General features: G+C 44.3%; 1 protein-coding gene across 1 annotated transcript in view; it reads right to left on the minus strand.

Moving 5' to 3' along the window:
* LOC122815615 (deleted in malignant brain tumors 1 protein-like) overlaps positions 1-12013 on the minus strand; it is a 949251-nt gene extending 937238 nt beyond the window's left edge. The window contains 1 exon segment of the mRNA XM_044088272.1: positions 11782-12013. Within this exon segment, the coding sequence (XP_043944207.1) occupies positions 11782-12013 (232 nt within the window).
* Positions 12014-14393: the final 2380 nt, after the last annotated feature.

The raw sequence follows: 14393 nt of genomic DNA on the forward strand, positions 1-14393 counted from the left end.
AGGATACATACCTTACCTCCACAGTGTGCCCCTCAACCTAAGCCCCTAAGGCTAAACACCTTGCCCAATACACTAATCATAGGTGACTCAGTAGTGAGGCACACAGATGTCACACTTACTAGGTTGAATAAGGAGAAAGTAACAGTCAGCTGACTATTAGGTGCCAGAATCCAACACCTAACATACGCACTCAGGTCACTCTACAACAAGTACAAGTATGACTCTGTCATTGTCCATGTGGGTGTGAATAACCTGAGCTGTACCTCCCTGGACAACATGAAAAGAGACATGGTGGAGCTCTCGGATTATGTGGCCCAGGTAGGTATCCTACTGTCACCCAGAATGATAACGCAGTACAAACAAAAAATGATTAACTTCAACAACTGGAAAACTTTCTGGTGTCATTCTAAGGGGATTCAGTATCTGTCTGCTTGGGTTGACATGACTGACAGTCCTCGATGCTTTGCAAGAGATGGCCAGCATCTGTCACCCCTGGGGTCTAGGTACTGGCTAAGGCTCTTGCCACCCCTATAGTGGCTTTTTAGGTGGTGTTCCAATGACCAAATTACCACCATAACAGATATCAATAAATGCAATCTGAGGGTCATGCTGCTCAATGCTAGAAGTCAAAATCTCAAGATGCACTCATTTGGAGCACTCCTCAAAATGGAGAACATCATCATTTGTACTGAAATGGAAACCTGGTTTAAAGCAGCAAAAAGCACCCCTGCACTACCGAGCTCTAACTCATTCCACACCTTTCGGCCCTGAAACATGGACCAAAGCCCCAAAGGCAGTGTTGTCTCCATATTCTTAAAGGATATGCACACCTGCAGACTAGTAGCCCAGAATAACTCATATGAGATACTTCAGGTACAACTAACATTGGGTAAGATGGCGATCCAGGTCGTAGCCTGCTATAGGTCCAAAACCATGTCACTAGAATCTCAATCCACATTCCTAAGCACCCTGGAATCTACCAAGGTACAGCCCAACACTGTCATAATAGGAGACTTCAACTACCCATGCTTCAACTGGGATAACTGCCCAAGCACCAATACAGTGGCCCAATGCTTCTTGGAATTCATCAATTCCAATGCCCTGGACTGGCTCATTCTGACCCCCACTAGATAAAGCAACATCCTTGATCTGGTTATTACTAACATGGGCGACAACTGCTCTACACCAATAGTCAATTCTTCCCTGGTCAGATCCAACTGCAAACTAATCACCATTGAAATCCATATCTCACTCACACCCCCCACAAACGTAACCACCTTGAAAAACTTCTGCAAAGCTGACTTTTGGCTCCTAAAAACAAAGGTGGCTAATTTCACGGCACCAATGCCACTGGAAAATAGCTGCATAACTGTCAAATCATACACCAATGCACTGTACAAATGTGTAAATAAAATGTATGGAACTAGCCATACCCAACAGAACCAAGATGCTCTCCTCCAAAAAAAGGAAGCCAATCTGGTGGTTCCCTGCCATTAATAAACTCTACAACAGAAGGAAGAAACTGTTGCAGAAAAAGGTGAAGTCCCAGTACTGGAAAAGCTCCCTTATTAGCTTCAACAAAAAGTTGAGATCCCTCTTCAAATCCTCCAAAGCCAGCTATGAAGGCAGAAATGTGGCAGACACTAAAAACAATCACAAAGCATTCTATAGTTATATCAAGAACCTGCACGGCAATACCCAAATTGGCTCTGATTAACTCTACAATGGTACCTCCTATACTGAGCCAATAGATATTGCCAACATGTTGGCAAACAGATTCAGTGTCAACTTTACCGATCTCTCCCACCCAAAGGACCAATCACAATACCGGAAGAATGTCAGGCACCCAGCTTTACTGCAGCTTAAGTTAAAGCTGCATTATCCAAGGCCAAGAATACAACTTCCATGGGACCTGATGATATCCCTGGCTGTGTTCTACATGAACTACAAAGCAAACTGGCATCACATCTGTGTGCCCTGTTCAATCACCTCACTTCAGTCTTTGTCCCTACTAAATGGCACACTGCTACAGTCATCCATCTCCATAAAGGGGGAGCGACTACAGATCCTGGGAATTATTGCCCCATTAGGCTGATGAATCTGATATGTAAAGCTATGGAGTGCATCATCTTGGACCTGATTAACAAAGACAGGAAATCTCCAAACTCTAGATCCCACGCAATTTGGCTTTGTGAAAGGGAGATTCTGTTTGCTCAACCTGGTTGACTTCTTTGAGTCAGTCACCAGAGCTGTGCATGAAGGTAAGGCACTGCACACAGCCTATCTTGATATGGCCAAGGCCTTTGATATAATTTCTCACTTGGGAATTACTGATAAACTCACCAAACTAGGCATCAACCTCTATATCACTAGGTGGGTTGCAAATTGGCTCACAAATAGAACACACATAGTGAAAGTAGCAGACTCCAAGTCAGACTGCCAACCAGTCACAAGTGGAGTCCCACATGGCTTGGTCCTGGGTCATCTTCTGTTTGGCATCTACTTCTCAGAAGTCCAGGCCAACAGAAAGGGACTCTGGCAGACCAAGTTCGCAGATGACTGCAAGCTGGGAGCCATTATTAACTCCCCAAGTGATGCAGACATTCTACAGAAAGGCCTCACTGAGACCAATGACTGGTATCGATACCATGACCTTAAGCTTAACGCTAAAAAATATGTCATCATGCCTTTGGTAAAACCTCAGTGTGAAGATTGGGTGAAGGCTGCCAGCCTAGCCAGATAGAATTTTGAAGATAATTCTGTCATCTGTAAATATTAATGTAAACCACAAGCTTGTGTCTTAAATGATAAAAATAGTGTTAAATGTGGAACTGGAAAAAATGTAACAACAGTGCACTCTACTGACCAAGTAAAGCATGCTCTGACCCTTTGATGCTAAAACTCAGAGCCAGTGAGTCTAGAGTGAGGCATCCTGCCTATTGTTTTAAGGCCAATGTTAATGGCCTTAATTTGCATGCATAAATGTCCTTTATTGCTCTGGTTTCTGCCCAGAGGTGAATGTAGTTTCTGTTAGCCTGGGAACCCAGGGAAGTGTGAAGAATGATGTAATGTAAACCAGGAATATGATTTTAAAAACAGAGAGAATCAGAGAGAATTAAGCATTTTTTTATTTTAAGTTTTCCTATGTGATCTCTGAACTCTTGACTAGAACTGTGTAGTAAAAAGTATTGTCTTGTGTTTTGACTATTTGTTATTAAATATTTTTAAACCCTTTCAACCGTGGCTGTTTTTGTAGAGATAATTTAAGGTCTTTAAAGTACTTGCATGCCTTTAGTAAAACTGTACAAAGCCACTCTAATAGCTTTAGCCCTGGGCTATACTACCAATTGGATAATAATATCGCACAGTAAAAATTGGACACCCTTTTAAGGGCCTATTTCTGATAAATATTAGTGGGTGGTGGCAGCTGGTACTACCGTATAGACTGGGAAAAAGGGGCACAGCTGGACAACCTGTGCCAGCCTTCCCCAGGAGTGTCTGTGTGGTTGTGTAAACTCTTCTCAAAGTGTGTGTGTGTGTGTGTGTGTGTGTGTGTGTGTGTGTGTGTGTGTGTGTGTGTGTGTGTGTGTGTGTGTGAGTCAGCTACTTGGGCAGGGACATGAAGCACTGGTTGGACAGAGAGGGTGCTGGAGGTTTTCACTTGCCCACTAGGCTGACATCTGGACTCTATAGCTGTGCCATTGAGGAGTCTTATTGGGGACCTGGAGAGCAAGGGAGCGACCAGCCCCAGACTGACTGTGATCTCTGTGTGCTCTTAAGGGAACTTGCACTTTACTGTGTGTATTTTTTATCCTTTCCTCATATATGAGATGCCCCTCACTGGTGTTAGTGGTGAGGATTGAGGCCTCTTGATTGCTGGGCCAAGGCACGGGCATCACATATTAATTCTTTGGCAGTAGTGGGATATCCACACTGTATATTAATTGGTTGGCAAATACTAATTGGCTTGTAGTGGTATGGGTAGAGTGAATTCCTGTAGCTAGTGTACAGTGAGCTCTGAAGGTGTTTTGTACTCTAAATCAGTCATGCAGTGAATACCCAGAGTTCCGATCACAATTGTTTTATTTCTTTTATTAGCTTAGTTAGTCAGAGTGAGAGCAAGCAGCATGTCAGCAGAGGAGTATGGAAAGCTGACAAGGAGCCAGCTGGCATAGATGTGCCAGGCTAGGGGACTGGTGCAAGGAAACCTGACTAAGGCAGACCTGATTGCAGCCTTGGTTACAGCTGCATCAGAAAACAGCAACCAGAAGGACAATCAGACTGGCAGTGGAGATATAATACCCTAGGAGAATGGACAGCTCAACCTTTCCACAGAGGACTTAAAAATCCATCTAGAGCTAAAGAGACTTGAGTTGGAGGCCAGGCATGTGGAAATCAAAACAACTGAGAGGCTGAGGAATCTAGAGAGTGAGGACAATGAGAAACTGCAACGTTTGCAGGATGAGGAAAATGAGAAACTGCTACACCTGGAAGCTAAAGAAAAGGAGAGGCAGACACAGCATGAGAAGGAGATGCTGACTCTTTGCCAGAGACATGGAGGTAATGGGGAATGGAGTAACTGGACCTCAGAAACACAAAAGGTCATTAAATTTCTTCCGCAGTTTAAAGAAGGGGATAATTTTGATAGTTTCATTCATATGTTTGAGAGGGTATGCAAACAGTATGGTGTCGACCAAAGGCTCTGGGTAGGGTTCCTGACCCCCTTACTCCATGGTAAAGCTGTAACTGTTTTGTCAAAAATGTCTGACGTTGCATGTTTTGATTATACTGTTGTTAAAAATCACTTGTTAGAACTGTTTAAGCTAACACCAGAAATGTATAAGAAAAAGTTTCATGAGTATAGTCGCAAGGAAGATGAGAGTGTGTGTGAATATGTTGCTGAACTGGGCACTTATTTTCATTGGTGGGTGAGTGGATATTAGGTCACCACTTTTGAAGGGCTGGCAGACCTTTTGGTGAGGAAACAAGCCCTTACCACTTTGCCTGAGGACATGAGGATCTAGTTAGCTGATAGACAATGTGTTACTTCAGATGAGTTGGTGAAGAAGGGAGACCTATACCTGGCAAGCAGGGCAGCCCTGCACAGGAAAGGGACCCCAGTACTGTTCATGGGTCTAAAGAAACCCAGGGTGGGCAGCACAGACTGCCCCAACAGAATCTGCCAGTAGCAGTGGAAGCCACTAGTCTAGGTACACATCCAGGATCTAGGGTTAAATGTTTTGAATGCAACCAGTGGGGCCATGTGGCATACAGGTGTCCACAGAGGCAAGGTGAGGAACAAAAGGTGAGGGAGCCAGTAAGTGGGAAAGACGAAATGCCAATAGTAGGTTACCTTGGGACAACAAGGGTACCAAACTACCTACAGAGGTTATATCCTATTGTAGTGAATGGCAAAGAGGCCATTGTCAAGAGAGACACAGCCTCTGATATAACCATTGTAAAGCATGCAATGGTTACAGAAGAGCATTACTTGCTTGGGCAGTCTACTCCAGTCAGGCTTTAGGAGGGATCCCATTCCAAATACCTTTGGCTAGGGTTCACCTTGACTGGGAGGGTGGAAAAGGAAGCCAGCCAGTAGGTGTGTTTGAGTATATACCTGCAGGAGTCCTGATAGGGAATGATTTTGATAGTGCAGTACCCTGTGCATGTGCAGTTACATGCAGTCAGGCTTGGAGACAAGCAGGTAAGTCTGGTAGCCTGGGAGAAACCCAGACAGATTTCAAACTTGCAGCCAGGACTGGTGAGGTGGTTACTTCAGGGAGAAAACTACCCTGTAGCATTGAGACTGAAGGTGAGCCACAGCTGCTTGGGGTTACTGATGGTCCCTTGGACAGAGTGACTGCAAAGGTAGAGGTGAGTAGTAGTACCCAGGCTGACGGTGAGGCACCACTGTCCGAGCATGCCAGACTTCCTGTGGAAGGGGAGCTGGGAAGGGTTACAAGGAGAGAGTTGAGACAGGCTCAGCTCTCAGACCCAACATTGCAAGGCTGAGGCAAGTAGCTAGGGAGGCACCTGATTCTCAAGGATAGGGGGAATCTGTATACTGGGACAAAGGGTTACTGTACAGAGAGTGGACCCCTGAGGGAGGGCTAAAAGGTGAGAGAGTACAGCAGTTGGTAGTGCCTAGAGCCTACCATCTGGCACTTCTAGCCATAGACCATGATATTCCCTTTGCAGGTCATATGGGCATGAAACGTACAAAGAGGCGTATTATGCAGAACTTCTATTGGCCTGGAATATCCAGAGATTTAACAGGGTACTGCAGGACCTGTGAGCAGTGCCGAAAGGTAGGCAAGGCAGGAGACAAGGTGAGAGCTCCTTTGATGCCTTTGCCTGTGATTGAGGAGCCATTTCAGAGGATAGCTATGGATATTGTGGGTCCTCTGAGTACCCCAAGTTCCATGGGGAAAAAGTATATCCTAGTGGTAGTGGATTATGCTACACGATACCCTGAGGCAGTGGCTTTGTCCTCCATTGAGGCAGAGAAGGTGGCAAATGCTCTGTTAGAGATTTTCAGCAGGGTAGGTTTCCCAAAAGAAATACTGACTGACAGAGGTGCCAATTTCATGTCAGACCTGCTGGCTTGTCTGTGGAAGTCCTGTGGGGTGAAGCACATGAAGACCACCCCCTACCATCCCCAGAGTAATGGTCTTGTTGAGAGGTTAAACTCTACAATCAAAGCTATTCTCCAGGCATTTGCAGATCAGTTTAAGAGGGAGTGGGACAAATATTTGCCCCCTCTGTTGTTTGCTTACAGAGAAGTTCCCCAGGACTCCACAGGTTTTTCACCCTTTGAGTTGCTGTATGGGCATAGGGTGAGGGCACTTCTAGATTTAATTCGAGATGAGTGGGAAGGTGATTGCAAGTCTCACAAGGATTCTGTTGTGGCATACATCCTATACCTCAGAACAAGGCTCAGGGAACTCATGGGCTTTCCCCAGGAGAACCTGGCAGAAGCCCAACAACAGAAAAAGGTGTGGTATTACAGGAATGCCTGAGCTAGAGAGTATGCTCTGGGGCAGCAGGGAATGGTTCTCATTCCTGTCAGATACAACAAGCTGCAAGAAGCTTGGGAGGGACCCTAAAAGGTAAGTGATGTTAATTACATGGTGGAACTGCTAGGCAGAAGGCAGAGGCACAAATTGTACCATGTTAACATGATGAAACCTTACCTTGATAGGGAGGCCCTTATGCTGAGCATTTGCAGTGGATTGCAGGAGGAGTCTGAGGGAGATTTGGGGACTGAACTCCTCAGTGAGGCTCGAGCTGACACCTCAGTGGAAGGGGTAGCAATGTCCCAGCAGCTATCTCCTATCCAGGTTCGAGAAATCCGAGCAGTGTTGCAGGAATTTGGGGATATGTTCACTGGGAAACCAGGGTGCACCCACCTGGGGCAGCACATGATGGACACAGGACCCCAAAGGCCTAGGCCCCTTATAGAGTGCCTGAGAGAGTCAAACAGACTCTGAGGGAGGAGGTACAGGAGATGTTGGAACTAGGGGTGATTCAAGAGTCCAACAGCCCCTGAGCCTCCCCAGTGGTGCTGGTGCCAAAGAAAGATGGCAGCACCAGGTTCTGTATGGACTACAGGAAATTAAATAGCCCCACAGAGTCAGATGCTTACCTCATGTCTAGGACAGATGAGGCCCTAGAGCAGCTGGGTGGGGCTATGTATCTTACAACCATTGATCTTACCAAGGGTTACTGGCAGGTGCCCTTGACTCCCAGTGCTAGAGAGAAGTCAGCCTTTGTGACTCTTTTTGGTTTGTATGAGTTCACAAAGATGCCCTTTGGGATGAAGAATGCCCCAGCAATTTCCCAGAGGCTGGTAGATCATATCCTGGCAGAGGCAGGAGGGTTTGCCTTTGCTTACCTAGATGATATTGCCATCTATAGCCATTCCTGGCCAGAGCACCTTCAGCATGTCCGGGAGGTGCTGGGCAGACTACAGAGGGCAGGGTTATCCATTAAGCCGAGCAAATGTCAGGTGAGTATGGCAGAGGTCTTTTACCTAGGACATAGAGTGGGGAGTGGTAAGATAAGGCCAGAACCTGCCAAAGTGGAAGCCATTTGGGCATGGCCTGCACCTGTTACTAAAAAGCAGGTGAGGGCATTTTTAGGGACAGCAGGGTACTACAGAAAGTTCATCCCCAGTTGTAGTACCATAGCTACTCCCCTCACAGACCAGACAAGGAAGAACAGGCCAGATAAGGTAGTGTGGACCCCAGCATGTGAGCAGGCATTCCAGAAGATTAAAGAAGCTTTGGGAGGACCCTCTGTGTTAGCCATGTGCAGGTGGATGCTTTGAACCATAGGGTGGGGGCTGTACTTAGCCAGATTTCTTCAGAGAGAGAAGAGCACCCAGTGTTTTATCTCAGTCATAGACTCCAACCCAAGGAGGAATGCTATGCAGCTGTAGAAAAGGAATGTCTAGCCATAGTGTGGGCACTGCGGAAACTTCAGCCTTATCTGTATGGAAGGAAATTCACTGTTATGACAGATCACAACCCCCTAACTTGGTTAAACAGAGCCAGCCAGAGCAAAATGCCATGTTACTAAGATGGAGCCTGGGGTTGCAAGCACATGATATGTCCGTGCAGCACCACAGTGGGATTAGCAATGCCAATGCAGATGGGCTCTCAAGACAGGGAACTGGGTACGGTATACTCAGATAGACCTCACTCCCTCAAGCAGTGTTTCTCAAGGGTCACTTGACAAACTAGCTTGAGTTCTCTAGGGGGGGAGATATGTGAAGACTGGGTAAAGATATGTGAAGGCTGCCAGCCTAGCCAGATAGAATTTTGGAGATAATTCTACCATCTGTAAATATTAATGTAAACCATAGGCTTGTGTCTTAAATGGTAAAAATAGTGTTACATGTGGAACTGGAAAAAATTTAACAACAGTGCACTCTACTGACCAAGTAAAGCATGTTACGACCCTTTGATGGTAAAACTCGGAGCCAGTGAGTCTAGAGTGAGGCATCTTGCCTATTGTTTTAAGGCCAGAGTTAATGGCCAGAATTTGCATGCATAAATGTCCTTTATTGCTCTGGTTACTGCCCAGAGGTGAAGAATGTAAATGTAGTTTCTGTTAGCCTGGGAACCCAATGAAGTGTGAAGAATGATGTAATGTGAACCAGGAATGTGATTTCAAAAACAGAGAATCAGAGAGCATTAAGCATTTTTGTCTTGACCATCCAACTCATCAGCACTGTCTTGCTCTATATGTAAGTTTATCTTAGACTTTTGTTTTTTCTTAGAAATAGCTAGAAACTAGAAAGATTCAACTAAGTGTTTTTCTGTGATGTCAGAACTGTGCTAGTGAATTATTTTAAGTATTTCTCTGTGTCTCTGAACTCTTGACTAGCACTGTCTAGTAAAAAGTATTGTCTTGTGTTTTGGCTATTTGTTATAGTTTATAGTTTAGTACTTGGCTAGCTGCCCTTGTGGACCATTTTAAGCCTTGCCAATTACCCCATGTGAGAATCAAACTCTGCACCTTATGGTTGTAAGTCAAACACCTTAACCATTATGCCAGGCTCCAACCCTTTCAACGGTGGCTGTTTTTGTAGAGATAATTTAAGCTCTTTAGAGTACTTGCATGCCTTTGGTATAATTGCACAAGCCCACTCTAATAGCTTTAGCCCTGGGCTATACTACCAATTGGATAATAATATTGCACAGCAATAATTGGGCACCCTTTTAAGATCCTTTGAGTAGCTGATAAATATTAGAGGATGGTGGCAGCTGGTACTACCATATTGTCTGGGAAAAAAGGGCACAGCTGCTGAACCTGTGCCAGCCTTCCCCAGGAGTGTCTGTGTGGTTGTATAAACTCTTCTCAAAGTGTGTGTATGTGTGTGTGTGTGTGTGTGTGTGTGTGTGTGTGTGTGTGTGTGTGTGTGTGTGTGTGTGTGTGTCAGCTGCTTGGGCAGGAATACGAAGCACTGGTTTGGACAGAGAGGGTGCTGGAGGTTTAAGCTTGCCCACTAGGCTGGGATCTGGACTCTATAGCTGTGCCAGTGGGGAGTCTTATTGGGTACCTGGAGAGCAAGGGAGTGATCAGCCAGACTGACTGTGATCTCTGTGTGCTCTTAAGAGAAATTGCACTTTACTGTGTGTATTTGTTATCCTTTCCTCCTATATGAGATGCCCCTCACTGGTGTTAGTGATGAGGATTGAGGGTCCTTGATTACTGGGCCAGGGCATGGGCATCACGCTCAGTTCCCATTAATTATCACATCGATGGAAGCCCACTGAACACTGAAGGTGTTATAAGAGATCTGGGGATGCAGGTTGACAGCAACCTCTCCTTCGACCACCACATTGCCATTGTGGTCAGAAAGTCGTTCTATGTTGCACATCTCATTACCAAGGGTTTTGCATTCAGGAAGAAACTGTTCATCATCTCTCTCTACTCTTCCCTCATTAGACCAATATTGAGTATAATGCCCCATTTGGCATGTACCTCACTAGATACCTGCAACAGCTGGAGATGCCACAGAAGTAAGTCACGAAGAGGATACTAGGCATTAAATACATGTCCTACATGGACAGACTCAAAAGGCTCCAGCTATTCTCTGTCTCATATCATCTACTTAGAGATGATCTCTGCTTGACTTACAAAGCCATGTCTGACCCAGCTCTGTTAAAAATGCTACCTCTAAAGAAATCCCAATCCCTCCGCACCACATGCTCCAGAGACCTCAACCTCATTACCACAATGAACATGCTAGAGGGACAGGTTTTTCACCCAGAGACTGCTCATGCTCTGGAATAGACTTCCTATACATGTCAAGCAGAGCACCTTGTTGTCCCTCTTCAAGAGACATTTTGATGAGTGGATGGATAATAGAAGTTCACCCCAGGGATCACTTCAATGGCTCTACTTGATAGAGGTACTGGGAACTAATGATGGGTGGCACAATACCAGGGCACTTCTATGGGCCAGGCTTGTAAAGGCTCCAGGGCCATTACCCTAGTACACACCTATGAACCTGTGATCGGTATGGACCCCATTCCTATGTAAAAGTATGATAAAAGTTCATGAAATAAGTATTGTTTCAATCTTTGATGTTAGCCAGAAGTGCTGTTTGCATCACCCGCAATTGCTCAGATTTGTCTTATTCTGCAGTTCATATGGTGTTATATGTTTCGGTAGCATATCTAAATAAGACTGCATGAGATCCATTGCTTCTAGTAGTATTGGAACTGTTCTTGTGTCCTTCCATATTGCCCTCATTTCTCCCTGCAAATCCTTGTATTTTACCTTTTATGTCTCTCTGTAAGTTAGTCACTGTAATCACTGAGTGTAGCGATTTCAATGATCAGTGATGATGGCAGCATTCTGTGGTTGATGTTGTACCAGATCTATTATAACAATGGAGCATAACAAGCTTGTTATGAACCTGTTTGTCATCAGTGTGGTGCACAAGTTTGTCTTTTTCCTTATTTTAAAACATAGATAACACTCATTGTACTAAATTTCTTTATATGTGAATTACTTATTGGAGAAAATGTAATTATGTCACAATGTTCTGTGCTTTGTACTGCTGATTCAGAAAATTTTTATTTTTTTGGCATATTGAAAAAAATGATCTTCCAAAAACATGTAGATCTTACCATGTGACCACCACCGAACATGCCTACTTTACTGGAGAACAAGGAAAACTAATGGTCCTACAGTGCAGTATTTTGAACTTCATTTATTATCACTCACTGGTTAAATTAAAATAAGATTAAGACAGTTGTTTCATACCTGCAAAAGTGACACCAGCATCTTCAGAGTGAATGCAGTTGTGCTGCAGAAGTGGATTGGATGAACACTCAGAAAGATGAGACTCATTCCCTGTGCATTGAATATTATCCAAAGTAATAGGACCTGAGCCAATCCCAAAATATGCATTCCCTATGGCAGACAGACCCTGTCCACAACCAACTTCTCTGCAGACAACTTTAGCATCATTTATATCCCAAAAGTCATCACACATTTATTGGCCATTCTGGGCTAATTTCTATCTCTTTCATTTCCCTGCTATAAAACCCGCATTAGCCTAGTTTTGCATGCCAGGCAGCGCCGGTTAGCTAGGGTATAACTAAAGTCTACTCTTCAATTTTTTCCTTGGAACTAGAGAAACTTTCAACTTAAGCATTCAAACCATTGACTTCTCAGCTCGGCACTTGCTCAAAACTCATAGCAAGCACTAGTAAACCTTAGCACTAGACCCCCCCCCATACTGTAGAGAAGGACAAGGCTCTCTATTCGACCTACCAGCCAATCAGTACACTGTACCTAACCAGGCATGTCCAAAGGGCAGTTTCAGGTGTACTCCCTGGTCCAAGTGGTGAATCTGGACATTTTGAGGCAATGTTACAACTGCCTCATGTACACAGACAATCATCTCCTCCTACCAACAAACACTAATACATGCGAGAGATGCAATTATAAAGCAAAACTGGAGGCTAAGCTCTCTCAACCCAAGACTGGACCAGACAGTTAAGAGGGGAAGGGAATTACTTGCATCACACCACCAGTCTCACATAGACCTATGAATCCAGCATCGTTAACAAACACACATAAATACATGAAAACATACCCGGAGGCTCTAAATAAAAATCTGCAAAAGCAACAGAGACCCCCAATGCAGACATCCAAGCAACCTCCACCCCCAACATAAACCATGAAACACATACTTCACAAAACCAGTGTGCCATGCAATCACAGCCCTTAAGGTAAAATAACATACCCAACACACTAGTAATAGGTGACTCTATAGTAAGGCACACTGACATCCCACTCACTAGGCTGAACAAGGAGAAGGTCACTGTTAGCTGCCTGTCAGGTGCCAGGATCTGCCACATAACACAAGCACTCAGGTCACTCCAGAACAAGTACAAATACGACTCTGTCATTGTCCATGTTGGTGTGAATGACTTGAGCCATGCCTTCCTGGACTAGAGACATGGAAGAGCTCTCTGATCATGTAGCCCAGGCCGGTATTACCCCGACCCTGAGTAGCATCCTGCTCTCACCAAGAATGAATCCACGGTATAAAGAAAAAAATTATCAATTTCAACAACTGGCTAAGCTTTTGGTGTCATTCAAAGGGGATCCATTGTCTGTCCACCTGGGATGACATGCTCGACAAGCCACGTTGTTTCACTAGAGATGGCTTGCACCTGTCACCCTTAGGCTTTTGAATACTGGCCAAGGCTCTTGCCACCCCCATAGTGCCTTTTTTAGGCAAGGCTCAAAAGACAAACCCATGGTCATAATTAGCACAAGTAACAAAAAACTGAGGGTAATGATACTCCGTGCCAGAAGTCTAAACCTCAAAATGCATGCACTCGAGGCACTCCTCAGTATGGAGAAAATCGATATATGTGCAGTAACAGAAACCTGGTTTAAGGCTCCAGAGAGCACCCCAGCACTACCAGGCTACAACTCATACCATACATTTCATCCACAAAACCCGAACCGAAATACAAAAGGCGGGGTTGTATCCATATTCATCAAGGACACCCACACCTCCAGGATAGTGACACAGCATGATGTTTCAGATATCATCCATGTGCAACTAAAAATGGGCAAATCTGCAATTCAAATTGTAGCTTGCTACAGATCACCCACCATGTCCCAGGACCCCATTCCGCATTTCTGGAAACACTGGGAAATATAAAGGTCCTACCAAACACCCTGATCTTGGGTGATTTCAATTATCAAACATTAACTGGGAGAACTACTCAAGTACTAACTCCCTTGCCCAACATTTCTTAGAATTTATAAACTGAAACACCCTGGATCAACTGGTCAACACCCCCACCAGAAGTGACAACATATTGGACTTAGTCATCACCAACATGGGCGACCGGTGTTCTACACCAGAGGTCAACCCCTCACTGGTTAGATCTGACCATAAACTAATCACTCTGGATATCCACATTCTGCCCCCACCCTTGGTCAAAGAAATCACCATGAAAAACTTTTCAAAAGCAAACTTCACTTTACTTAAGGATACACACAAGAATCCACAATGAACTTGAAAAATACCAGGAAACGAATCTATGCAGAACTGCTTTATTACAACACACTAGCGCTTTCACAAAATGCATCTTCAGGTGTAAAACTGATACAAAAAAACACACCTTAAATAGCCAGGTTGAATAATCACATGATGCACTCTAATTAACTTTTAAAAGGGAGACCTTAAAATCAGTTTAAAACATACATATACACTACATGTGCACTATTAATAAAACATACACCCTGCATTAAAGAACAGATATATAACAATATATATATAAGCACATTCTAATGAGCATATAAGCATATTTAATAAACAATCTATGATTATTATAAAATAGAAAAAA

This window comes from Protopterus annectens, chromosome 1.part1 (genome assembly GCF_019279795.1).
Source record: "Protopterus annectens isolate FY-2018-M chromosome 1.part1, PAN1.0, whole genome shotgun sequence".
In the NCBI taxonomy this organism is placed as follows: Eukaryota; Metazoa; Chordata; order Ceratodontiformes; family Protopteridae; genus Protopterus; species Protopterus annectens.